General features: G+C 42.5%; 1 protein-coding gene and 1 pseudogene across 1 annotated transcript; both read left to right on the top strand.

Annotated features, from left to right (window-relative positions):
- The first annotated feature begins 6,195 nt into the window (after positions 1 to 6,195).
- Positions 6,196 to 23,959, top strand: LOC132437320 (coiled-coil domain-containing protein 162-like). Its single transcript, XM_060030581.1, is given in 5 exon segments — positions 6,196 to 6,399; positions 8,904 to 9,066; positions 13,492 to 13,630; positions 21,861 to 22,014; positions 23,855 to 23,959. Coding segments are annotated over 5 exon segments (585 nt in total). The 5' UTR covers positions 6,196 to 6,375.
- Positions 23,960 to 24,872: 913 nt separating this feature from the next.
- LOC132437152 (coiled-coil domain-containing protein 162-like) overlaps positions 24,873 to 25,391 on the top strand; it is a 47,741-nt pseudogene continuing 47,222 nt past the window's right edge.

Raw genomic sequence — 25,391 nt, 5'->3', positions numbered from 1 at the left:
TCACTTGGATGGAGGAGTTGGCATACCTGTGCTGTAAGTGACCAAATCTCCTTTGAGGAAAAAAAAAGGGGGTATTACACAGTTACACAGCCTCCAAGAGGGAGCAAAAACGCCCTATAGGGTGAGCTGCCTTCCCTCCTTACTCTTTCCCTTTTGGCATGGGCACAGAGTTTAGTTCTGAGTAAGAGTAATAATAAATATGATCACAGAACAGAAAGATGGAAGGGAATTGAAAGACCGTTTGTATCAGACCACTCTTTCACTCACTTATCATTCATGGATTATTCAACCATTATTTGTTCAGTGCTTAGTTAGTACCAAGTACTTTGTTATGTATACTGGAGTTACAAAGGTGAATGAGTCATTTTGGCTCTGGCAATAAATTCAGTCTAGTGGAGGAAATCTCTATAAACAAACAAGTCACTTCAAAGATTTCAAAGATAACATGTTAGAGTTATGTGAAAGTCCCGTGAGGACACAAAAGAGGAAGTGTTGAACTCTAGCCCAGGGCCTCAGGGAGAAAGTCAAAGAAGAGGTGACAAGTAAGTTGGAGTTCATCAAGGAAAAGGTGATGGCAGAACAGACTAGAGAATGCTAGAGAATCAAAGAAGTTGAGTCTCTGCCCTTGACTGACTGATAGCTGGCTATCAAAATAGTGGCCAATCTGACCTTGATACTTATAAGATGACCAGTTTGTGGATTACCAGTGTTTTGTCTCATGAGCCCAGCCAGTACATTCACTTGGGTAGAATTCAGGATTTACCTAATGGAAGAATGCATTAGAGAGAGAAGCAGGGCAAAAAATACCTCAGGAGACTGATAATTTTGCTGAAAGTTTGACTGGACATCTATTGCCCAGTGAGGCTGAAGTGCCTCTTTCTTTCATATAAAAACATCACAGGATAATCCTCTAAGACTTCTTAGTTCCATTTTCTCATCCACCCAATAGCCATGTCAACCATTTATAAACCCAATCTACATTTGGATCAAATTTTAAAAATAGTTTACAGAACTCTAACCGTGAGTTCACTACATTCTTATTTAGGATAAATGGATTAAGGAAGTCTATTTTGGTTTCTAATCTGTTTTATTTGCAGCCACCAAATAAGGAGGTCAGGATGTAGAGAGGGAAAAAAAAATCTCTCCAACTTGCAGGTTTTGCTCTATTCCGTTATTGGTTTTTTTTTTTTTTTTTTTTGTAGATGATGTGTGTTACCTAAAGATTAAGGGAAACAGTCATTTAAATGGGAAAGGCTAGAGCCCTAAATCGTCTGGTCAGTTAATGTGTGATCATTTCAGGACAGGGCTTTGGTCTAGGAAAGTGTGAGCAAAGGGAGTGCCCACCCAGATCCCAAGTCATATAGTCAGGCAGTGGATGAACAGCAACTGACTGATACAGATTCAGCAATTCTCCACTACACCCATCTCCTGCTTCCTAAAACCTCTAGATTTTAACATGTCCCTTTTGATACACTCACATGAAATGGAGCATGGAGAAAGGAAGTTCTGTCTTCTGTGGAAGTTTGGAAAAGGTACTGTATATAATTCTAACGCTAACCCTAACCCTAACTCCAAAGTCTATGATTCCATGCATTGAGTATTAATAAGAAATGAACCTCAGCCACAAGAAGGTATAATAGGGAGAGCCATGGCCCAAGAATTAGAATGTTGGACTTTACCCGGCATATTCATAAGTTGTTCTGAGGTCTCGGGCAAATCACTTTTCTTCAATCTCTGGACTTCAACTTTCCATCAAATAAGTGAGGAGATTGTAGCAGCTCTCTGAAGTTAAACATGCTAAGTTTCTTACTGCTAAATTGTCTAGAGCTTTATTCCAAGGAATAGGACTGCTCAGGAAAGACTTGCTGGGAAGGGAGCCATCTAAGAATGTTCATGAAATGATCAGTGGGAATCATCCCAGGTCAAGATTAACTAGAGATAAAGGGACAGAGTTGAGGAATGAGGGTCATGGAGAACAGAGGTCCTCACCTTATTCCTAAAATAAGCAGTTGTGTTAGATCAAGGATAAGAAATGTTTTATTTTAAATGTCAATTCTGTGTCCTGCTGTATTAGTGTCCTGCTGAGGATTCTAAGACATCCCAAACTTGTGATATTGTTGTGATTGATTGGCAATGTCATACCATGGTCAAGGAAAGGGAGAAAGGAGGCCTCCCTGCTTGTGTTTGCCATCCCCTTGACTAGAAGAGCCCCGTAAATTCTGTAGGTCTAAAATCCTAAGATGCTACTCAATCCTTAAAGGCTGTAACATACTGTTTAGTTTTAGCAGAGACACCTGCCCCTAAACCAGAACCTAAATAGAAGAGGAGCCAAGGGAAGCTCTCCTCCAAAGAATGATGCCCCTTGAGGGTTCTATGTCCTTCATGGCTCTAGAGGAGACTGGAGTCTGGAGACTGGGATGACACTTGGCCACACTCCCAGGAGCCATGGCACTGGCTGATAGAGGAGCGAAGCAGGGACAGAAAGAGAGGACACTAACATTCAAGCCCCTACTGTGTGACAGCCAGATCCACCACTATGCCACACTGCTGCTTTATGAGGATTAGAAGAAAGCACGGTTTCCCCCGGGCAGGGGTAGCCCCATGCCAGGGTGCAGAGCTTGGCAAGTAAAGTATAGGCTGGATCTCAGCCACTGCTGGTTGCCTCAGGGCACAATCTGAACAACAGTACATGGTAGCCTTGGTGCCAAGCACTGTATAGCAATGAATTAGACATGGTTCTTTCCCTTCAGGCAAGGGGAAATAGGCAATTACAGTACGTTGTGATAAAGAATAAGATTAAAGTATAATGAAAGCACTCACCAGGAAGTATTCAGTATTATCTGAAGGAGCAGGGAGGTGGGGATGAGGAGCTAGGTGGGCTTCAGGGAAGAGGGGACACTTAACCTGGGTCTTGAAGGATGACTAGTGTTTCAGGTGCACAAGGAAGAGAAATTCAGTTCATGCTGGGAGACCTGCATGTGTAATGGCACAGAGATATGAGACAGCATGTGGACCTCCCAGTGGCTCCTGTCCAAGGTATGTGAGGATGAGTTGGGGAAGCAAAATGTACAGCACGAAGGGCAACCATCCAGAAGTCTGCCATTTGTGCTTCAACAAACAGGGAGAAGGGGGCAAGATGATTGTCAGCGACTATTTAGGAACCTACTAAAACTGTACAGACAGGAGATGTTTAGGAAGTGAAATCAGCTAGGCCAGGTGCTAGATTTAATGCAGAACTGAGTGAAGAGAAGGAAGAGGAATCTAGGATGTCACCCAGAGTCTCTGGCTTGGGTGAATAAAAAGATGGCAGTGTTGCTGTTGTTTAATGGGTACAGAGTTTCAGTTTTGGAATATGGAAAAAAATTTTTCTGGACATAAATGGTGGTGATGGTTGCACTGCAGTGTTAATATACTTCATGCCACTGAAATGAGCACTTAAAAACAGTTAAAATGGTAAATTTTATGTTATATATGTTTTATCACATTTTATAATGGAGGAAAAAAAGAATGGTAGTGCCATTAAGAGGAGAGATATGGAGGGGGAGATAATGAATCACAGCTCAGAAGCCCCTGTTGTGAATTTCTTCCCTTGGTCTCCCAGCAAGTCTCAGATGCTTCTTATTCTGGATGTTTTCCACTTTCACATACTTCCATTCCTCCATGCTTCTATCATAGCATCATGCTCGCAGGTCTAGCTGCCTCTGGAATGTAAGATCCTTGAGGGCAGAGATTGTCTTCACTTCATATCCTGTGTGTGTGCCTGTGCCTTTGACCTTGGTTTGAAAGGGAGGATGGGGAGGGGAGAGTGAGCCCACAGGAAGTGGGGGCAGTTCCAGCCCCTTTAATTCAATTATGAAATAACAGACCATGTCATCATCTGCTGCTAGGAATTTGGTATGAGGCTTAAGGAAGACTTGGAGTTGTTAAAAAAGGAAATGGACATGAGAGCTGATCAAAGGAAAGAAAACCAATTTTCCCTGGCATGACACAGCTCAGGCTGGAAACCATTTTTTTGTTGCTGCATCAATGCAATTAGCAGTGTGAGTTCCTCTAGCTGTGCTCAGCAGCATGCAACTAGAAGCAGAAAGCAGACTAGCTAGAGGGATCCAGAGCTGGGGTTTTGCTAGATAAGTGGATCACAAGTACAAAAAGGCAGAGAACCGAAGGTGCTGGTGGGAGAGTAGTTCATGTGCTTGGCTGTGAGACCCAGTGTGGATAGGGAAGGGAGTAGTGGGGGTCAGAATGGAACTGACAGATGGAAGGGGAGGCCAGAGGGCTGGATGACGTCAAGGAGCATATTTTGTGGGGATGAAGGAGGTTTAGTGGGAGTGAATGAGTGAGAAAACTGGAAGAATAAAAGGTTGAGCTGGAAAGTAGGATATTTGAGTTTAAGTCTTTAGAGGTGATATGGTTCCCGGTGATGATAAGGTCTGGAGTGTGGCCCTGGAGTGGGCAGTGAAGGAGAATGGAGGTGAAGGGGGTGATGTCGAGCAGGTCAAGGAATTGTCAGACCACTGAGTTGGTGGGCCATCACAAGAGGGGAAGATTCCTCCTTGAAGGGCTGAGAACCAGGCTTTGCTCCTGCACTGAGCACCGAAAGCTTTCTGCTGCCCTCTCTGTCCCCCTTCAGTAGAGGGCTACCTGCTGCAGGCAGGGGTAGAAATGGCAGGAAATAATGGATGAGAAGGAAAGGATAACATTTGGTAGAGGGCCCTGTGGCTCCAGGAACACATGTGCTTCTCAGAGGCCAAGACTGAGTTCAGCCACCCTGCTGCACGCCCCATGGCCCACAGACCTGTGTGCTCGGACACGGGCCTTATGACTTTTTATTGTTGATAGTCAGTGTTTCCTTGGGGCACCTTCAAACAAATAATAGAGATAAGACGAGCTTACGCTGGTTTTGACCTACTCCAGGACAGGATAGTCTGACTTTGTGGTTGCTGAAATAAGAGAAGTTCTCCAAACTAACACCACCATACTTTGTTCCTGAGCTTCAAATTACCTGATTAAAACCCTGAGACTTGAGACTACTCCAAGTAGAGTTTTAGTAATTTAAAAAGTTTCGTATTCAGAATGTTTGATATCGAAAACATTCAGCCCTCAGTTAAAATGAATTACATTTTACTTTAAGAAATGGAAAGGGTCATCTGAGTGTCTCCTAAGGACCCAGAAATAATGACAATCAAAAAATGCCCCTATGATTTCCAAAAGGCTCCCTAGAAGGTGAGACCCTCCCGTTGAGAGTCCTTGCTATAGACAATGGAGTGGGAATGGAAACTGGGTACAAGAGAGCAATGGGATCAATAGGACCTGAGGGATAAAGAAGGAAGGATCTAAAAATGACTCCCTGGTTTCTGGTTTTGAGGACTTGGGGATTGTGTTTCTTTTAACACAGGAGGAAGCCTGGGATCGGGGTGCGGGTAGGGGTGAGGAGTTCAGTTCTTGCCTTTTTTGACCGAGGTGCCCTGAGGCACTGCCAGCCAAGGTGGAGCAAGTTGGGACTCTGGAGCTGTGGAAGGGCTTCAGAGGAGCTGGAGACATTCTGTTTCCCAGGCCAGGTAGTGGGTACCTGGGCTTGTGTGAATCCTTACACCAGACATATATGAATTATGTATTTGTATGTAAACCAGTAACGAAGAGATAGCAATACTGCTGCCTAAGAAATGATCAAGTATTTGAAGGAGGAAGAAAGGAGAAAGAAGGAAAAGTGGGCCAGAGTCTAGAGAACCTGGCAGGAAACGTGGTGGGGAGAGAAGGAAAATAGAGGCTGGTCTCCAGAGCCTGGATTCTAGAACTAGACGGACCTGCGCTTAAATCTCAACTTCATCTCTTAGGAGCTGGATAGGAAAGATCTACGTAGCCTGGTAGGGCCTCAGTTTTCTCATCTGTGAAACAGGAACGACATAGGAACATCCCAAGGTTGTCATAAGAATTAAGTGAGAAAATGTCACCCGAGGTATGGTGCTGGCACTTAATTTATGCCCTCCGCTTCCTTTCTTATTACACCTTTCCCTCCCCCTGTGCCCACTCTTTCCTCCCGATAACAGCTGAAGCTAAAACCAGCCCAACTGCTCTTCCCCTGTTGAGTTATTTATAACTGTGGCCACTTGTGAGCAGCCTGAAAAGGAGGGCTGCTGCCCTTGGGCTTAGACGCTGGGTGTGTGTGTCACCACAACGTGGGCTCTGGGCTGTGGCTGGAGGGCGGTGGTATAAGTTCATGCCAGACGCCCCTTTTAGAAAGAGAAATGCTGTACTCCCGGAGTTTTCTTCTCATGCCGCAGGAGTTTTCAGCCCTGGCCGCGACGTTTGCTGCCTGCTGACGGGAAAGTCTTCCTCAATTTATGGTTCATACCCCATCCTTCTGAAGTGCTGATTATGTTCAAAACTCTGCCTGAAAAGGTTTGTATTTTTTTATGTGTGCCAGAATGGAAATTGGCTTTTTTATGTCCCACAGTTAAACATATCAATTTCAGAGAACATCTCTTGTTTTTTTTTTTTTTTTTCAGGAACACCTAATAACTGAAATCTCACAGCTCCTCATGTTTTTGCCTGCTTTATTATATTTTCCCTTGTGCCTCATTATTTCATAGTTCTGTTTCTCCATGGTCATTACTGAACACTAATTGGAGCTTCCGACATTCCTTATTAATCCTTAATTTCCTCCACAACGCCAAGAAAATCCCACCCTGATGCGCTGAAACTAAGGAGAGGTTGAGCTCGCACTTAATCACAGTCATTAGCTGGTTCCTGTTTTTTGAGGGGTCCCTCCAAGTACCTCATTTACTGATGGAGGGTGACCATTAAAAAAGAGTAGATATAGAAATACATAAAACATTCAAGTATTAGTTAAATAAAATGCAATGTTGAAAATGGCAATTTGGGAACATTCTGATTTTTCTTTGTAAGTGAAAACCTGTTTAGCAATTTAGGTTTCTTACCCTTTCTTTCTTCCCCCCAGGTTTATTGAGGTGTAATTAACAAATAAAATTGTATATATTTAAAGTGTACAGCATGATGATTTGATATACATATACATTGTGAAATGATTACCACAGTTAAGCTAATTAATACATTTATCACCTCACATAGTTACCTTTTTTTTGGAGGTGAGAATGCTTGTCTAACTCTCTTAACAAATTTCAAGTATAAAATACAGTGTTATTAACTATAGTCACCATGCTGTACATTAGATCCTCAGAACTTATTTATCTTATAAATAAAGTTTGTACCTTTTGACCAACATCAGCCCATCTCCCCCATCCCCTGGCAACCAACCACCTTCCTATAAGTTTGACCTTTTCATTTTGATTAGATTCCACATATGAATGAGATCATACAGTGTATGTCTTTCTCTGTCTGGCTTATTTCACTTAGCATAATGTCATCCAAGTTTACCCATGTTGTTGTAAATGGCAAGGTTTTCTTCTTTTTTATGTCTAAATAATATTCCTGTGTGTTTGCATGCATGTGTGTGTGACGTTTTCTTTATCCATCTACTGGACACTTAGGTTGTTTCCATATCTTGGCTATTGTGAGTAATGCTACATGGAAGTATGAATAATCTCCTTGATATACTGATTTTATCTCCTTTGGATATATACTCAGAAGTGGGATTGCTGAATCATATGGTAATTTTACATGCAACAGAATGAAACTGAATCCCTATCTTACACCAATCACAAAAATTAACTTCAGGTGGATTAAATACTTATCTGTAAGACTGGAAACCGTAAAATCAGAGAGGAAAACAGGGAAAAAGCTCTTTGACACCAGTCTTGGCAATGATTTTTTGGATACAACAACAAAAGCACAGGCAACAAAAGCAAAAATAAACAAGTGGGATAACATCAAACTAAAAGGTCTCTGCTAGTAAAGAAAAAACTCAACAAAAGGAGAAGGCAACCTACATAATGCAAGAAAATATTTGCAAACTATATATCTGATAAGGGGATAATACCTAAAATATGTAAGGAACTCTTATAACTCAATAGCAAAAGCAAAAACAAAACAAAGAAAAAAATTTTAAACCAATAATCCGATTTTAAAATGGTCAAAGGACCTGAAAAGACATTTTTCCAAAGGATATACCAATGACCAATACATAAATGAACAGGTGCTCAGTATCACTAATCGTCGGGGAAATGCAAATCAAAACCATGATGAGATACCACCTCACACCTGTTAGGATGGCTATTATTAAAAAAAGACGAGAAAACAAGTCTTGGTGAGGGTGTGGAGAAAAGGGGACACTTGTGCACCTTTGGTAGGAATGTCAGTTGGTGCAGCCACTATGGAAAACAGTATGGAGATTCCTCAAAAAATTAGAAATAGAACTACCCTTTATTTCATTCATTCACGGAAGAATTTTTAGGGTTTTTAAAAATATATAAAACTACTTCCTTCTGCAGTTAAATCATAATTTTTCTCTTTTCCTTCACTGAATGTTGATATTTATGATCCATTGTTTGTTTTTCAATCATGTGTTTAAACTGTGTTGATAAGTAGTTATGTTTTGCTTACAGGTATTCCCTCAGGGTAATGTTGTCTGAATATGAGTCCCTGCTAGGAATTTATTTGTGACCCTTGTAATTCATTGATAGTTAGTCATACAAACACATTTTGATGTGTTTTTGGCCTCCAATGGCTTTAAACAAAGAGAAACACTTTGCTTTAATTCCCCAGCCAGAGTTACCTTGTCCAAAGACATATATAACCTGAGTTCATGAAAAGGCTTGTTCTTTTTTTCAGATATTATCCTGTAACTATTATCCTGTATTATACTGTGAAAATGTTTATCTAAATATTCTTGTTTAAATATATTATTCCTAATCGATGCTCATATATTTTTATATCCCTTTAGAAGCTTCTTGAAAATTATTTCCTTGTATTGATTTTACCCACAGGTAGCTTTTAGAGCCTTAAAGCTAACTCTACAGCTGATAGCCCGTCTCCATGACATTGTGGCCTACCTCTTCAGTTTGGCTAAACTTGGAAATCATCCAAATTTTGAATTTCCTCTAAGTCCTAACCCTCTGAGAGACGACTGGGGAGGAACTAAGGGTATTGGTAAGTGATTAAAGGTGATTAAAATTGCCTTCAATATTCAGTTGAAATTCCATGAAGCTCTTTTTTTTTTTTCAGCTTTATTGAGGCCTGACTGAAGAATAAAATTGTCATATATTTGAAGTGAACAACTTTATATTTGATATACATATACATTGTGAAAGGATTTCCCCCATCTAGTTAATTACTATGAAGCTCTTAATACCTGGAAAGACAGGACTAAAATATTTCCTCATAAATGACAGAAGGGCAAAGGGAAAGTCCCATTATATACTGCCTCCAAACGGATTGATTCCACATTTACAGGTTAAACCATGAAGTATGCCAAGTCAGAATTTGGGGGGCCTGGGTTTTTACCCTGCCTCTGTCACTTGGTTTACTAAAAGCTGGGCACTTTACTCCCTGGCTCTATGTTTGTCATCTGTAAAACAGGGGTGACAACACCTGTCTCAGGGAGATGTTCTGTGGATTAAAATCTGTAAAAATTCTAGAAGGATGTACAAGTCCCCATTAAATATTAGCTTTGCTTTCATTCCCTTTCCCCCTCTGGGCTTCGTGAACTAATGTGGCAAGGTCAAGGCCAAGCATTCACTGTCAAGAAGCTTGCAGACAGCCCTCAGTAAGCTAACAATGACCCGGTAGTCCTGTTAGTAAGAATAGTTGAGGCTTTTGTTTTATCTGCCCAGTGCTAATCCGTGAACTCTCACTCAGCACAAGTTCTCAGATAAATGCATGAGGTAAATTAAAGACACTGAAATGCTTAGTAAGCTGGGTTTATCAGAAGCAGTGAAACTGGTCTTACTATTTAAATAATTTGACTCCCATCCTAATTATGTCATTAGTCATGTAAATATTAATCAATTAACAGCAGTATATTATAACATAGTAGACAAGGATTTTAAAGTGTGAGAAGAGCCAAAGAAATGAGGTAACATGCCTATCTAAACTTAGTGGTCTTAAAACAAACATGATATAATCTGAACCTATTCCTCTCTGGGCGGTGCATCAAGGAAATGTTCGTGGGAGATTCTGACTTGTTCCACGAGGAAGATTGATCCTATATCTGAGGAGAGGCAGCATGAAGAAGGGAAGGGGTTGGTGCTACCTCAGCAGAAAGCACAGAATTGTTGCAGGCCTACTAGCAAGTCTTCAATATAAGCATCAAGAGATTACAGAAGTTCCAAAGAACTCTTAGCTCCTTTCCTTTTGCTAATCTGGGGACTGTCGTAAGGGGTTAACTCAGAAAATAAACTAAGATGCTCTGCAGTGGAGCTGGATGTTGGGAGGGTGTGGGGCTGGACTGTAGATGAGGGACAGGAGAAAGGAGGATGGGCAAGGAAGAATGCTATCCCTGCCCTTGAGAAGATGAGATAGAAGCCAAGGTAGGGCCAGAGCCATGTTTCCAAAAGAAGTCACTGCATAGGAAGTTCTGTAGCAACTGGGAGGGAAGAGCCCTCAGGGAGGGTGATCTGGGAGGACTTGTCCTCACTTGAATCAATGGAGAAAAATAGGAGGGCTTGTCCTAAAGGGGGACAAGAAAAGGATACTGGCAAAGATAACAGGCAGGACTACACATGGCCGGTCCAGAGAGAATGATGAACCCACCAGTGCAACACTGAGGGATAGTGGTAAATGAGGCCAAATTGTTGAGGACCTAGAATTGAGGATGAAGGAAATTGGTTTTTTACTACTTAAATGCTTATGAACTGGAAACCATTGAAATAATTGGGGCCCAGGCTTTCCAAGGTGTACAACTAGAGAGACACACCTTGTCATGTTGCCAGTAAAAACATTTGTGCTCCAGGGAGAATGTGCAAAGTTTTACATACTCTGCTTCGCTGAAAATAGATAAAGAGCAAACTGAACTAAAAAAAATTCCATTCTAAGATAATCATCTTTTTTAAAAGGCTAGGCTGCTCAGTTCCTGGCCTGCTTCCCAGAGGAGACAAGGAAAACTAAGGTGGAAAGAGGAGACGGGTCTGTTCATAGACCCACCCAACTCCTTTTAGCCATTTCAGAGCTGTTTGGAGTTAAAGTGACTTTTGAAGACTTATGTGCTTTAAAATATCTTTTAAAGAGACACTTCGAATTTCAGCTGTGGTCCTCCCACTTGACTGAGGAAGCAGCTATGAGATACTGTGGGCTAGTTCTGCGGACCCTGCCAAATTTTCTCCTTCCCTGAAAGCCAGCAACTCCCTTTGGAGTCAGTGTGAAGCAGAGGGTGGAATCAGAATGTAGGAGTTTACATTATGATTTTCTTGTAAAGGATTAGGAGGCCAATTAAACCCAGACACTACACACTGAACTCAGGGTTTCATGAACAAAATGTACTGGCTTTGAGTATTCACATGGAAGCAGGGCCACTGTGATTCTGCTCTCTCTGTCTGATTTCCCAAAGGGAACCCTCCTGGGGAAAGGCACAAGAAGAGGCTCATTTGTTTCCCGGCGGAGGGTCTCCTCCCACCACCCGCATGACCACACGGCAACCATCTGCCGCCTCCTCACAGACAGGCTGCCTTCCCTGCCTGTGCCTGCCATCTCTGCTCCCACTGAGCCGTGTGAGCCCACAAGAAAGGGAGACCCAAATGAGGACTGTTACCAGTGCGTAACAAAGAAAAGGTAGGCCCTCCTCCACACCTGTACTTTAATGATAATGCCACCTGTCAGCACAGAACAATTTTGCTGGGAAGTGATCGTGTAAAAGTGCACACACAGCATTATATAAACAGTAATGGAAATAATGAAAAGAGAAAAATCACCCGTAATCCAACCATTGTAACAAGTGAAATATTTTTATTTATCCTTACTTCCTTCTAGCCCTTGCCCAAAATACATTTTACAGAGCTTTAATCACAGGGTATGTACAACTTCGTATTCTTTTTTCATTGTCATTGCAGGCGATGATAAACCTTTCCCCCTGGTTGCTGCATAGCCTGACAGAGTGTATTGCTTGTAGACCAGCCACGTTAGACCTTGAACAAATAAGGCTCACTGACCATCACTTCTCCCATCCAGTGCAACATTCTGAAAGTTCTTGTACAATTTGATCTGTGACTCCTCTTCTGGTGGAAGTTTCTTTTCAGCCCATCAGATTTATAGAGGATTCATAAAAACTCTAATGATTGGCCCCAATTCTTTTGTGGCTGGGAAAATACCCAAAAAACATTTTTCTGTGGTGTGTAAAACATCAAATGGATATAAAATCTGGACTGCTCATCTTTTCCTAAAGCCAAGAGCATATATTGCAAGTACATATTAGCAACCATTCTCAGACCTGGCTCTGCCCTGATCAGGCTCTCAGGGACAGCCTCCCTGCTCCCTCAGTTCCCCTGCCTTCCATGCCAGAAATGTAGGAAGAGATCCAGTACCGGGCCAGATAGGGTACAAGGCTGCTCAAGTCTGGATGAGAGGTTGACATAGAGTAACTCCGGAAATGCTTCGTGGATCTCCCATCTCACTTCTGCCATGGGCTACAATCAGGGATGGTGATCAATTTCCCAATCCTTCTCTTCCCATAGCAGGGATGTCCTCTCAAGTAGAAAACTATCACTGTGCCCACAGGGAGCTGATGAGCACTTCAGATCAGCTGACATTCTGGTAGCCCTGGAAATGGGGCCCACCCACCTGCCCCATGAGTGCTCCCTAAGGGCTTGTCATTTTCTTGCTGTGCTCTCCCATTCTAAGCAGCTCATTTCCTGAGCCAATAATAGAGATGCTAGTACAGCCATCTAGACCCAGGCCAGGTTCCTCAAACCAGTATTGAGTGCCCCAAAAGGCCTCTAACTTAAATTTCCATCCAAAACACATATAAATCTTTTGCAGTAAGGGTCCAAGAAATAAGCCAATTTAGGATCTCCCACATCTACTCCTGAAATGATGAGAATCTCCTAGAAGGATCTATGTATGTGTCTGTATACATGTATACATATATGTATACATATTTTTGCTTGCCTTGGATGGTCCTGAGTCTTCTTTAATCTATGAGCCATTGACAGGATGAGCCAGTGACAGGGCTGATTTGAATGGCATGGCTATGAGAAATGAGTGCTGGTTTATAGTAATTTCAAGCCCCTAATAGACTTACTGAGGCCTATACTTTCCCATTCCTTGTAATTTCTCTTTTTCAATCTATTTAGAGTCTGTAGCCTTATAAACACTGAAACTTTCTTTCAACAGTATGTTCTTATTCTGCTGAAAAGCAAAGCAAGTTATTACATTCCTGAGGGAGGAAGGAAGGAAGGAAAGATAAATCAGACCTTGGGTTCTAGAACATAAGGCTTTGCTGATCTTGCAAAACATATAATTAGTATACTCACAAACAAAGAGAAGTCAATTTAGGTAAAAAGTTAGCTTTGGAGGTGAAATGGTTCACAGGGTAGCTAGGGTAGCCTGTGTTTCACAGTGAGTAAAATGTCGTCCATCTTCTAGGGTCTGAGCTTCAAGAGCTGCAGAAAATGATTGACAGCCTCCAGAGACCCCAAGACCCCACTGTGGTGTCCCAGGTCCTCCTCCTTCAAAGGGAGGTTATGTTTCTGCAGTTTGATGCTGCAGTGAGGTACCTCATCCGGTAAGGGCTGGAGTGCTAATCCTGTCCAATAAATTCTGTGGGGCAGGTGTTTCTGAGTGATCATGGAGGGAGGCCACTCTTGGCACTATTAGATAATGAGCTTTAAATAGTCGGGGGCACAACCTGATCCAGAACACTGCCGCTACCAAACACGTTCGGCTGCGGAGGCTGTCCAGGTGAACTGTGTTTTTGTTGGATAATAATATTCTTGATTTTATTAAATGTGATTTCAATATAGTTAGTTTGCATAACAGGCTGTTTTATTGGGAATCACATTTTTTATACTTCTGAAGGTGATTTTTCGTAAGAGTTTTATTTTTCAGCCCTTAATTACCTTTCAAAAACACAGAATTTTTCACTGCACATCTGAAACCAATGGAAATCACCACCTGAGTTAAATTTATAAATAAGTTAATTTACCTCTGGCCTTGTAGGTATTAAATACTCTGCATTCAAAAAGAATGTTTATTTGGTTAATTAATCATGACTGATGAAAAAATTAGCTTGGATTAAGAGTCACAATGTTTCCTGTATAAATAATAAGCTGTGTATGGGAAGGGACGAGGTCAGGCCTGAGGGTCTCTGCTTATTCTTAAATTGTCAAAATTAATTAACTTCATTTGATAAATTCCCAGTGTGAGTATTTAGTCAATGAGGGGGACCTGGGAGGGCAGTGCTTTTATCTGTGGATTATAATCACTTCCCACCATTAGCGTGAGTGTCCATAGAGAATAGAAATGTGGGGCTTGTACTGAACCATATTTTCTCTTTCTGCTCTGCTTTTTCTTACTCTGAGCATCATGGGACTCTGCATTTAGAATGCAAATTCAGCAGGACAAAAAATCAGGCTAATTTGTTTTCTTTTGATTGACAAACAGCTTTGGGAGCTGTAGCTTTGTCAAGCACGTAGGATATAAAGGTTTTGACTAATTGTCATGATGGCCATTCATTAGCCCTCTGGGCTCTGAAATCTCAAGTCCGAATTTGCAAGGAATTTACATAGGATGAAGAAATAGGACTATACGCCAGAAGTTCTTGGATTCCAGCTCCATGTAGTTCAGCTTGCTCCGGTTCTCCCAGGGGAGCCCCTCTGCTTCCCCCAGGAACTGCTTTATGGGGCTTTCTCTGCCCTGGTGCTCTCAGTCTGCAGGAATGGAGGGCACTGTGTCCTATGACTGGTTTCAGTATATTCAGTATATTTTTCAGAGGACCTCAGAAGGAACCAGGAGTCCTTCATTCATAGCATTTCCTCCAGCCTTTTTTCTTCAGAGGTCTTTGGGGTGTGTCTGTGTTTGGAATCACACAGCCAGTGAGTAGCAGACCAGAATTAGAACCTATGTGCATTTGACTCCAAAGCCTGAGAGCTAGGATGGATGCCAGACAGCAGCAGGATTGATGGAAAGGGAGACTCCAAAGAGAAGGCAAGAGGCAGGAGGAAAGGAGAAGCTGAAAGATAAATGTCTTTCCGCTTGAGGATTTTACTTAGTGCTGAACCTGCAAGCAAGGAGAAGTCCTTAGATAACCAAAAGAGACAGGAAGCTTGGAGAAGTTCCCTCGCCCTTCCCAGAGCTCACCAACTGAGTAAATATGACTGTTTACCCCAGGGAACTTTTTGCTTATGTAAACTGAAGACTTCTCCTGAGTTTGAAAAGAAGGAACTGTTACTGGAATGAGAACAGCATACTTTCATAGACCAGGGGAGGAGAAGAAGCATGTAGCTCAAGGACAACAGGACAGTGGCCCCGTAGAGTCCCCTCATATCTGGCCTCTGCTTCTCTGTGGCATAGACCAGCTCAGATTGCAAGAAAGTTTAATGTTTCTAGGCACAAAAGTTTCACTCTGCTCCTGTCGACCTGTCCTCTGCCAAGGACCTGATAGAAATTGGTGCTGTCCTCTGATGGCATCAGAATCACATTGCCCAGGGCCTGTCATTCACCTCTGGGCATGTCCACCAACCTATAAGAGTTATTTATTAGCCAGAGCAAGAAATGCCTGAGGATTGAGTTTATCTTTAATTTCAGGCGAATTAATCATTTGCGCCAAAGGTAAATGCTTCAGTAGTACAATTGGTTCTAATCAATCTCATCTGTTTAAGTTAGAGATCAGCAAACTACTGCCATAGGCCCCTGCCTGATTTTGTAAGACCTGTGGGCTAAGGATGTTTGGGTTTTTTTTTCTTTTTTTAATTAATTTATTTTATTTTTGCTGTATTGGGTCTTCGTTTCTGTGCGCTGGCTTTCTCTAGTTGTGGCAAGCGGGGGCCACTCTTCATCGCGGTGCGCGGACCTCTCACTACCGCGGCCTCTCTTGTTGCGGAGCACAGCCTCCAGACGCGCAGGCTCAGTAGTTGTGGCTCACGGGCCTAGTTGCTCCGCGGCATGTGGGATCCTCCCAGACCAGGGCTCGAACCCGTGTCCCCTGCATTAGCAGGCAGACTCTCAACCACTGCGCCACCAGGGAAGCCCTAAGGATGGTTTTTATGTGTTTAAATGGTTGAGGGAAAAACTCAAGAGTAGTATTTTGTGACACATGAAAATTATGTGGAATTCAAGTTTCTGTGTCCAGAAATGAAGGTTTTTTTGGAACACAGCCAGGCGTATTCATTTATAGATAGTCTCTGACTGCTTTCACACTAGAACCACAGAGTTGAATAGTTGCAACAGAGATTATATGATTCACAAAGCTGAAAATATTTACTATCTGACCCTTTAAGAAAGAGTTTGCCACTCCCTCCCTGATTTAAAGGATTGAATTCGTTTGAAATTCAAGAATGGAGGGAAACCAGAAAAAAAAAAAAAGTCCCTCAAAGGAATTCTATAGGACAGAATAAAACATATGGCATGCAGAGTGCCCCTGATCTGAGTGTATTATTGATGTTCAGAGTTAATACGGTAAAAAGGAGGAATTTAAGGAAATAAACCAAAGGTACCTTAACTTTCTGCGATAAGCCTGATTTAAGAGTTCATCAAGCAATCTCTCAAGAAGCAACACCAATTTCTTAGTCCTCGAATTTGTGTTGGTTTTCTCTTCATTTTTCAGTTTATCTTTATGCTCACCTAGTTTGAGGGTCTCTGAACACACAGATATTAAAGTGTGCTTCAGGGTTATCTGGGGATGTCTGGGCGACACAGAGAAGGCCCCATGTGCTCCTGGTCTCCAGCGCCTGAGAAGTGAAGAGCCACAACTTTTGCCTGGCCTCCTCCGGCCACTTTGCAGGCATTTTTTGGGTTTCATTTTCTTTTTCATATCCTTGCATCCAGGAAAAACCCTAGCATGTGTCCCATGAATTCCCTGCTCCCTGTGGCTACAGCCAGCTTGCCTGGGATCGCATTATGGCTGACTGTGTCACACACAACATGACTGGTATTCTAGGAAACCCTTGACCACTTATTGACAGTAAGGCGGCTGGAGTGTGGCAAAACAGTTTGGAGAACGTGATACATCTATCCTTGTATTTTAGTGGACTGCTGGGGAGACATGACTTTATTAGGGGCTAGCAGTTGGCAGGTGTAGCACTGGCACAAGCAACAAGCTGACCTTTCATTCCTGTGAGTTTCCCTGTATCTTGAGTGCTGCTGGCAAGCTGCACTGGTCAGACCTACCCCAACAGAAGGCTCAGGCCAGGTTTACCAACTGAGGGTCTGAATGAGTTGTCACAGTGAGCTGTTTTCAGTATTTCTAAAGACATGATGAAAAAGACACGTTTGCCCAAAAGTTTTGCAGGTAAAGAAAATGTCACATTTCTTTCTTTTTTTAACTGGAATCATAAGAATGAATGAGATAAGGAGGAGAGGGAACTTGCTTTGGTTGAGTTCCCGCCATGTGCCAACTCTGTGGAATAGCAATCATATCACCATCTTTACAGATGAAGAAATAGAGAGAGAAGTTGCATAACTTGCCCCAGGGTCACAAGCTTGTTGTAGCAGACCTTACATTCACAGGGTTTTTCTGACTCCAGTGCCCTGTTCTTTCCTTTATATCATGTTTCTTCATCTCTTCCTACAGCTCAGATCTTAGGCTAGGTGTTTATGTGGCTTTGAGTTAAAAACAGGAGAATGCTTAATTTGGTAGAAAAATCTTTCAAAATATGGGGTACATGGAGAGGAAGGAAATAAAAGAGGATATAGTGCTAAAAATGTTAAGTATCATTCTGAGACCCCTTTCTATACATAGCATTACATTGTACAGCTCCCTAATAAGTAGTACTATTGATAAAGGAGAGATGGGACCTATCAAGGACAGTGATCTAGACTGAAGAATTAGGAACGTGAGGAAAAGGTTAACCAATGATTTGACCAATGGTGGTGCCTAGAATCTGACTCTCGTCTCTCTAGAGAGTGTATCATGTGCTATGGTTCTCTAGCTTAGAGTAGCAGTCATATTTACATCTGAACTGTATTGATATTTTTTAATAGTCTCCAAGCATCTATAAATTAATAGACCTAGTACGTGTTTGGGGCTCTAAAACTCTGCCAAAAATTGTGGTTGTTTGTGGCACTTAGTAGTTAAAAGTTCTGCACAAACTTACCAAGATAAGAGAGCAAGTCAATGTTCTATGTTCTCTTATGTGAAAATCAGTCTGGTGCAGCCACAAGAGGAGACACAGGAGAGACTCAGGAAAACAAAATTATTATACTCAGTTCCTAGAAACATCCATCATGCCATGTCATATAGGGCCACAGGTCGGGAGCAAGGAGAGTGCTTAGGCCATGACCTGGAAAGGCAAGGCAGGGCAGAGGAACAGTTTAAGATCGGCTACTTTGAATAATTCCAGCGGGCTTTGGGCTGTAGGAGAGGTCTCTAGTTGCCTGTTAACTAGCCCTGGGATGATTAAAGGAGAGAAACATTGCCTCCTGGGTTGCAAGGGTCAGAGGACGTATGGCTCAGATTGGTTAGTTTGCATATCAAAGGCATGCTGGGCCCTTAGCTATCTCTAAGAATTAGCTATGCAGGGAAGGGCAGTCTCTCCCCAGCCAGCAAGGGTTTTTAAAGATGTTAAAACATCTTTTAAGATATAAGCAATACAGTCAACAGTAAGGTACGAACAAAGCTGGACCCAGAGGCTGAGAGAGAGAAAATAATTTTGTGGATTGGTGGGAGAAAAGCATAGGAATGACATGGAAGGAGTCAACCAGGAAGAGGTTTGTGGGATATTGGGCTTCTGTGCTCTTGATTTAGGCTGAAAATAAATGTTTCCATTAGAATACTCTGCTTTTTGGTACTGTTGGCTAAAGAAAAATGCACAGCCTAAAAGTTGCAAATGTTTTATTCCGGGAACCTTACTGAGGACTATAGCCCGGGAGACAGTCTCTCAGATAGCTCTGAGGATCTGCTCTGAAGAGGTAAGGGAGGAGCCAGGATATAGAGGAGTTTTTACAGCAAAACAGCAAAAAGAGCAAAAAACCCATGTGGTTGAACATCAAAGGACTACTGCTAATCACAAAAAACAGACATCACAAGTTAATGATTTTAGTGATTTTCTACATATGGGAAGATGCAAGAGTCTGGACTCATTAAAATTATTTCTTAGATATGCATCTTACCTATCTAGGGCCAGTATCCTGTTTTTCTCTATCCTGAATTCCCCTCAGGGTGCACCTTTGGGGGGGCAGCTGTATTGGCTGATGACTTGGTGGCAGGCAACATTCTTTGTTTAGTGGAATGGCAGGCGACATTTTTTTGTCTGCAGTACCATTATTTTAAGAAGATATATACAACCTATAAGGGAGGTATATATATAGAAAGTGCCTTGGGAGTTTAGAGGAAGGTCAGAAGTGGCTGGATAATGAGCTCTGCCTCACTGGGCCCTACTGGGCTAGAAGGTCAGATCCATGGGGGACCCATCTTTGTATCTCAGACAGTTCCTGACACAGTACCCAGTACATAGTAGATGCTTGATACATCACTGTCACATGGGTGTTGAATGAATCATGGGCCTCTTGGCAGGGCTCATTGAGAATCATGAGAAAGCATGTGAATGATATGAGAAACAGGAGAAAATGTTTATATATCCATTGAGCAACTCCAAGCGCCATCCTTGAGCTATCAGGATAAGTTTTTATTCAGTGTCTCAGTATATAACTGTATGCAACTATCTTTTGTTAATTCTCACAAAAACGTGAAAAGGGTGGTATGATTTTTGCACTAGTACAGTGGTTTGATATTCAAATAATAGAGTTACCTTTATCTGTCTTTGAATTTAAGTTCATAAGCCCCTACTTCTGCTGACAAAAAGATTAAACTTTTCAATTCCATGTCATTCAGCCACATTTACAGTTTAAAGTGGTCAGTTTGAGATATAAAATCAATTAATTCAAGATTATCCCCTTTTACCTTTGTTTTAATTGCCTCCTCTTTACCCTGTTGGTGAGGGAGGGATTCCGCCCTAAGGTTATGGGGATGGCCAAACACATGACACTAAATACTGGACAGATGGGATCAACAGCAGTTTACTCATCACATGTACTCACAGCTGAGGGGAATAGAACATAGCATGCCATGCAGGGCCACAGAGGATTTGTACTTGTGACCAGAGTGAACAACTAGGGGCTTGAGAGGCAGGCTTTGTAGTATCAAGAGGATATAGTGCTTCCTGGCTCCCATAGGAGGATGTGATTGGTTCATTTGAATAATTTTGTGGTCTGGCAGGGAACTGAAACCACTACTTGGGGATAAGCAGGGATTGTACTTGGTCCCTTTGATAAGGAAGTTTGTTTGACTAGGGGACCTTACCCGTGGGAGCAGAGTAGGCAGGGGAACTTACAGTTAGGTCATTCAAAGCCCTCCCAATATTACCAGATGTCAAGGCAGCACTAATACTGGACCTTACCTTAAGCCTTACACCACACCCTTCTCCTCCTTTATCCTTCTCAGAGGTGATCTAAATTCCTGGGGGTGCTTATAAATCATCCCAGCAGTTGAAGAGGAGTGGCTACCTCACCCATCTCTGTCCAATCCCAGATCTCTTCTGATTGGTCTGCTGCTCAGCACCCCACTTGGACACCCCCTTGTGGGGTCTTAGGCACTCCTCAGGTCTTTCCACAACACTTGACTATCTGCTCATCTCTGGGAGCCTGCCTCATTTCCATCAGTGCTAACATCTCCCTCAGTCATTGCTAATCTCCTTTTTCTTTGTTTTTTTTTTTTTTTTTGCAGTACGCGGGCCTCTCACTGCTGTGGCCTCTCCCGTTGCGGAGCACAGTCTCCGACGCGCAGGCTCAGCGGCCATGGCTCACAGGCCTAGCTGCTCCGCGGCATGTGGGATCTTCCTGGACCGGGGCACGAACCCGTGTCCCCTGCATCGGCAGGCGGACTCTCAACCACTGCGCCACCAGGGAAGCCCACTAATCTCCTTTTTGATATCTGCTTTATGCATGACTTGGCAAAGCCCATGGAGGGTTTAGGCAAAAGATCCCTTCTGTCCTGGGGATCTTTTGGATCCCCCCGAAACTGATCCTGTTTCATCATCTTTTCTTGGGCATCCACAGGATCTAAGCTCTAGAGACAGTCTTTCCTTGCTCGCTAAACTCATTTCCTTTGGGGCAAGAAAATGATTGTAATTTATCAAGCATACTTCCTTCTCTGTGACTTACGGTATAAATTCCATGCTCTAGTCTTCAGGATTTTTGGTTCTTGATATGCAAAGCCAAGTTTTGTTCAAAACAAAACAAGAAGCTTTCTCTCTCAAACCCCAGGCTCTTATTATTTAACTTAAAATTTGGTTTTACATATCAGGAATTGCTGTCTCAGCTACTGGTCTTAAAATAAATTCAACAACTGATGTCTTTGTTCTAGAGCTACAGCTGAGCTGTCCAGTACAGTAGCCACATGTGGCTATTTTAATTTAAAAGTTTAAATTAATATTGATTTTGGTGATATAAGACTTAAAATTCAGTTCCTCAGTCATGGTAGCCACATTTCAAGTGCTCAACAGCTATATGTGGCTAGTGGCTACCATATTGGACAGTCAAATATGGAACATTTCCGCCCTGCAGAAAGTTCTGCAGCTAGACCGTGCTAGTCTAGAGGATAGCTACCTTTCCCTTGAGGGCTGTGAACTGTGAGAGTGAAGGGCAGTGTGTAAAGAAAAGGGAGTGAGGGATGATGTTGCTGAGGAAGAAACCTGTTGATATCTCAAATTGTTATCTTGCTCCAGTAACCTTGAAGAGAGTTTTGAGCTTTAGAAACTTGAGTAACTGCTGTTAATGAGATTCCCTTCCTGTTTTAGTAGAAGAACATTTTTGGCAGCTGGAAATGCTCCTGCCTACCAGTCTGTCACAGATGACATGTAGCATGGGTTGCCGCCACTGAGCAACTCTCTCGTGAAGAGCATGTTTGCTTCCCAGCTCAGCTTGCCACAGCTGCTGGATCCACAGAGCCTCCAGGTGTGTTGAGAGCTATTTATATACCAATCAAACGTGCATTGTGCTGGAATGCCCTTTAGCCTTCACTCACGTGGTAGAGTGGGCTAGGCCCCCATGGCCCGCTGTTATTCCCAGTCAGGTGCTCTCCCTCTAAACCGCTCAACAGGCTAATTGGGACAACAGCTTATCTGCTCACAGCTGGTAGCAAAACCAACACCTGATCTCTTCCATGTAATAAATAATAATGATAGCAATTACGATAACGTAAATTAGGTCAGCAGCTGAGTTGTGAACAGCCCGGTAACAACATGCGTTATCGAATGTAATCCTGGCAACTATTATTGCTCCTAGGCACTAACTATATTACCCACCTGCTACAACTAAAGAGTTTGAGGTTCTAGAAGGCCAGAGATCAGACTGCTGCATAGTCATGGCAACACCAGGTCACAAACTGTATTAGTTATCTATGGCTTCAGAGCAAATTACCCCCAAATTTAGCAGATTGACACAATAAACATTAATTATCTCATATAGTTTCTGAGGCTCAGGAGTCTGGGAGCAGCTTAGCTGGGTAGTTCTTGTTCAGGATCTCTCATGAGGCTGTGGTCAAGGTGCTGCACCTCTTAATGGGAAGAGAATCAAAGAATTTGTGGACCGGGACTTCCCTGGCAGTCCACTGATTAAGACTTCGCCTTCCAATGCAGGGAGCATGGGTTTGATCCCTGGTCAGGGAGCCAAGATCCCACATGCCCCGTGGCCAAACAAACAAAACATAAAACAGAAGCAATATTATAACAAATTCAATAAAGACTTAGAAATGGTCCACATTAAAAAAAATCTTTTTAAAAAAAAAGAATTTGTGGACGTATTTTTTTTTTTTTTGGCCTCACAGTGAGAACTTAGTTCCCCAGCCAGAGATCGAACCCGTGCTCCCTGCGGTGGAAGCTCAAAGTCTTAACCACTGGACCCCCAGGGAAGTCCCTGTGGGCATATCTTTAAAACCACCTCACAAGCCCAGATCTTTTGACTCCAAAACCTCCAACTTAATGTTTTATGTTACAAAGCTAAGCCAAGCAATGCCAGCATCAACCCCAGGTAAGTCTCACATTTCTACCTTCCATAGCTACAAGACAGCGACTCTTGGCCCAAGACTTGACCCTCATCTAGACCCGAAGACAGGGTTGGACCGTGACCGTTGGGCCTGCTCCTGCTGCCTTTGAGTGTTGCCTGGGGTTAGGTGGATGCAGGTGTCCTGATTCCCTGCTACCTGAATCAACTCCAACTCTGGGAATTGTCTGAAGCCAGTACCGAGTCTGGAAGTGTAGAATGGGGTCAGGTGGACAGGCCCACTATATCCAGGACTGCATGTCATGCCCCAGGGAGTAGGGGATGCCTTGGCTGTTGGACAGTGATGTGGAGAAGACAGAGGCCCATGTGTAACGTTGTGGCATTGGTTTTGAGTTGATGCCTAGAACTGGAGCACAATGGAGATAAAGGACAAATATTTAAGGTTTGTAATATTGAAAAAATTTGAGTAAGTTTACTTTTTTTGATTATAAATATGTACTATTGGTTTTATACTATTCTGGGACTTTGAAATACTGGTGTTGACTATTTACACTGAAATCTTAAGTACCCTCAGTGTTTAGTCACTTTCTGAAAAATCAGTTTAAAAAATGAGATTATTACTCTCTCCTGCGCATCATCCGGGACTATCCATCAAGAACTATTTCTACATAATAGAGAAATCATCCCACAGCGTTCTGGTGTGCAGACACAGACATCTCGTTCATATACAAATGTCTATTTCTTATGGACATTATTATGCAGCATTATTATATTTATTATTTGGTTCTTTTAGGCATTTGTGCTGTTCCCTTGGAGAGCATTTCTGGAAGATGGAGGACCATTTCCAGTTACAAGTAGCAGCCCAGATACCCTAGAATATAAGATGCAGGTAGGATAGGTCTTCCCACTTGTCACAGAGAGAGCCGAATACAGACTGCAAAGCAGGTGTCATTGGGTCCGTAGGTCTGATCCTTCATACTCTAGTCAGCGGTGAATAAGTTATGAGATAAGCAAGGTGTTTGGTTATGAAACTGTAAACCCAGTGCTGCAAGGTGAGTCATGTTTTCTTATGACACAAGAAAATCGTGGTTTCAGCTGGCATCAGACTTGAAACAGCTGAAATACTCATGGCTAATAATGATCTGAGGGAGTGGTCATCCATTTCTGATCACTCTCGGGAACTCTTAGAGTAACTCCCAGGCTGGCAGTTCGGAGACGTGTGACTACTGACCAACCTACAGTAGTAGGAAGAGAACTCTTTAAGCAGGACTCAAAGGGAGAATTTCTTTCAATTATATGTTTCCCCCTGATTATTTAAGCAAGTATTATTGTGTTTTCATTTTTTTAAATAGAAAATATTTAAAAAGTATTACTAACAACATTAAAGTCAATGGCACATTTGCTTCAAAATAATATGGAGGTGGGGAGTGATGAAGATGGGGCAGGACTGGCCATAGGTTGGTGGTTCTTAGGGCCGGGTGATGGGAGCTATTCTGTTTGCTTTTGTATGTGCTCAAAAGTTTCCATAAGTGAAAAGATTTTTTTTTTAAAGTGAAATAGTAAGAATGGCTTAAAAAAAAATTAATCATAGTCCCCCACTAGGGGACGGTCACAGTTCATTTTGGTTTTTTTCCAGTATTTTCCCTGTGCATACATGTATCACACTATACATACACCACATACGGACACCACCATAAGGTTTAGGAAACTTGGACTTCCACACAGAGCCGAAAGTCTGATATGTTCAAGGGGGACTTTGAGCTAGATATGTTACTCTGATTTTTATGGATTTTTTTTTAATAGTTGAGAGCATGGGGCTTGTAAACACAACTACTCCTAATTTTCTCCCTCAAAACCACGTGTAAAGGATACATAGAAGTGTTCAAAACGGATGTTTGGGTTTCATTTTGTTCCTTTTTGTTTTTAGCTATGCCTCTGTAGGCTGAGTGACCGTGACCTCAAGGTGGCTCATGGAGAGCTGGCGGACAAGCAACTGCTAATGGAAGATGTTCTTCTGAGTAACTATCATATGATCATGGAGCATCCCCCAGGATGGCAGGCCACACTGGACAAAAATACACAGGTATTCTTGGTGAACGGTCTACGTACTTGACCAGTGCTGCATTGTACTGAAGGACCTTTCTATCTGGGAGATGGACTAGATAGCTTCATCCATCCCATAGCCTCTCCCAGGGTCCCGGGACTGTGCTTATGCCGCACAGGAGCAGCAGTGAAGCAGGGGTAGCCCGTGAGAGCCCCTCCAAAGTATGTTCTTTCACAGCAAGTCCCATGATCAGTGGTATATCTATTTCTTTTAATTTTAAAACTAG

This window comes from Delphinus delphis, chromosome 14 (assembly GCF_949987515.2).
Source record: "Delphinus delphis chromosome 14, mDelDel1.2, whole genome shotgun sequence".
NCBI classification, from domain to species: domain Eukaryota; kingdom Metazoa; phylum Chordata; class Mammalia; order Artiodactyla; family Delphinidae; genus Delphinus; species Delphinus delphis.
The sequence above is the reverse complement of the archived record's forward strand: the minus strand, read 5'-3'. Positions and strand labels throughout refer to the sequence as shown.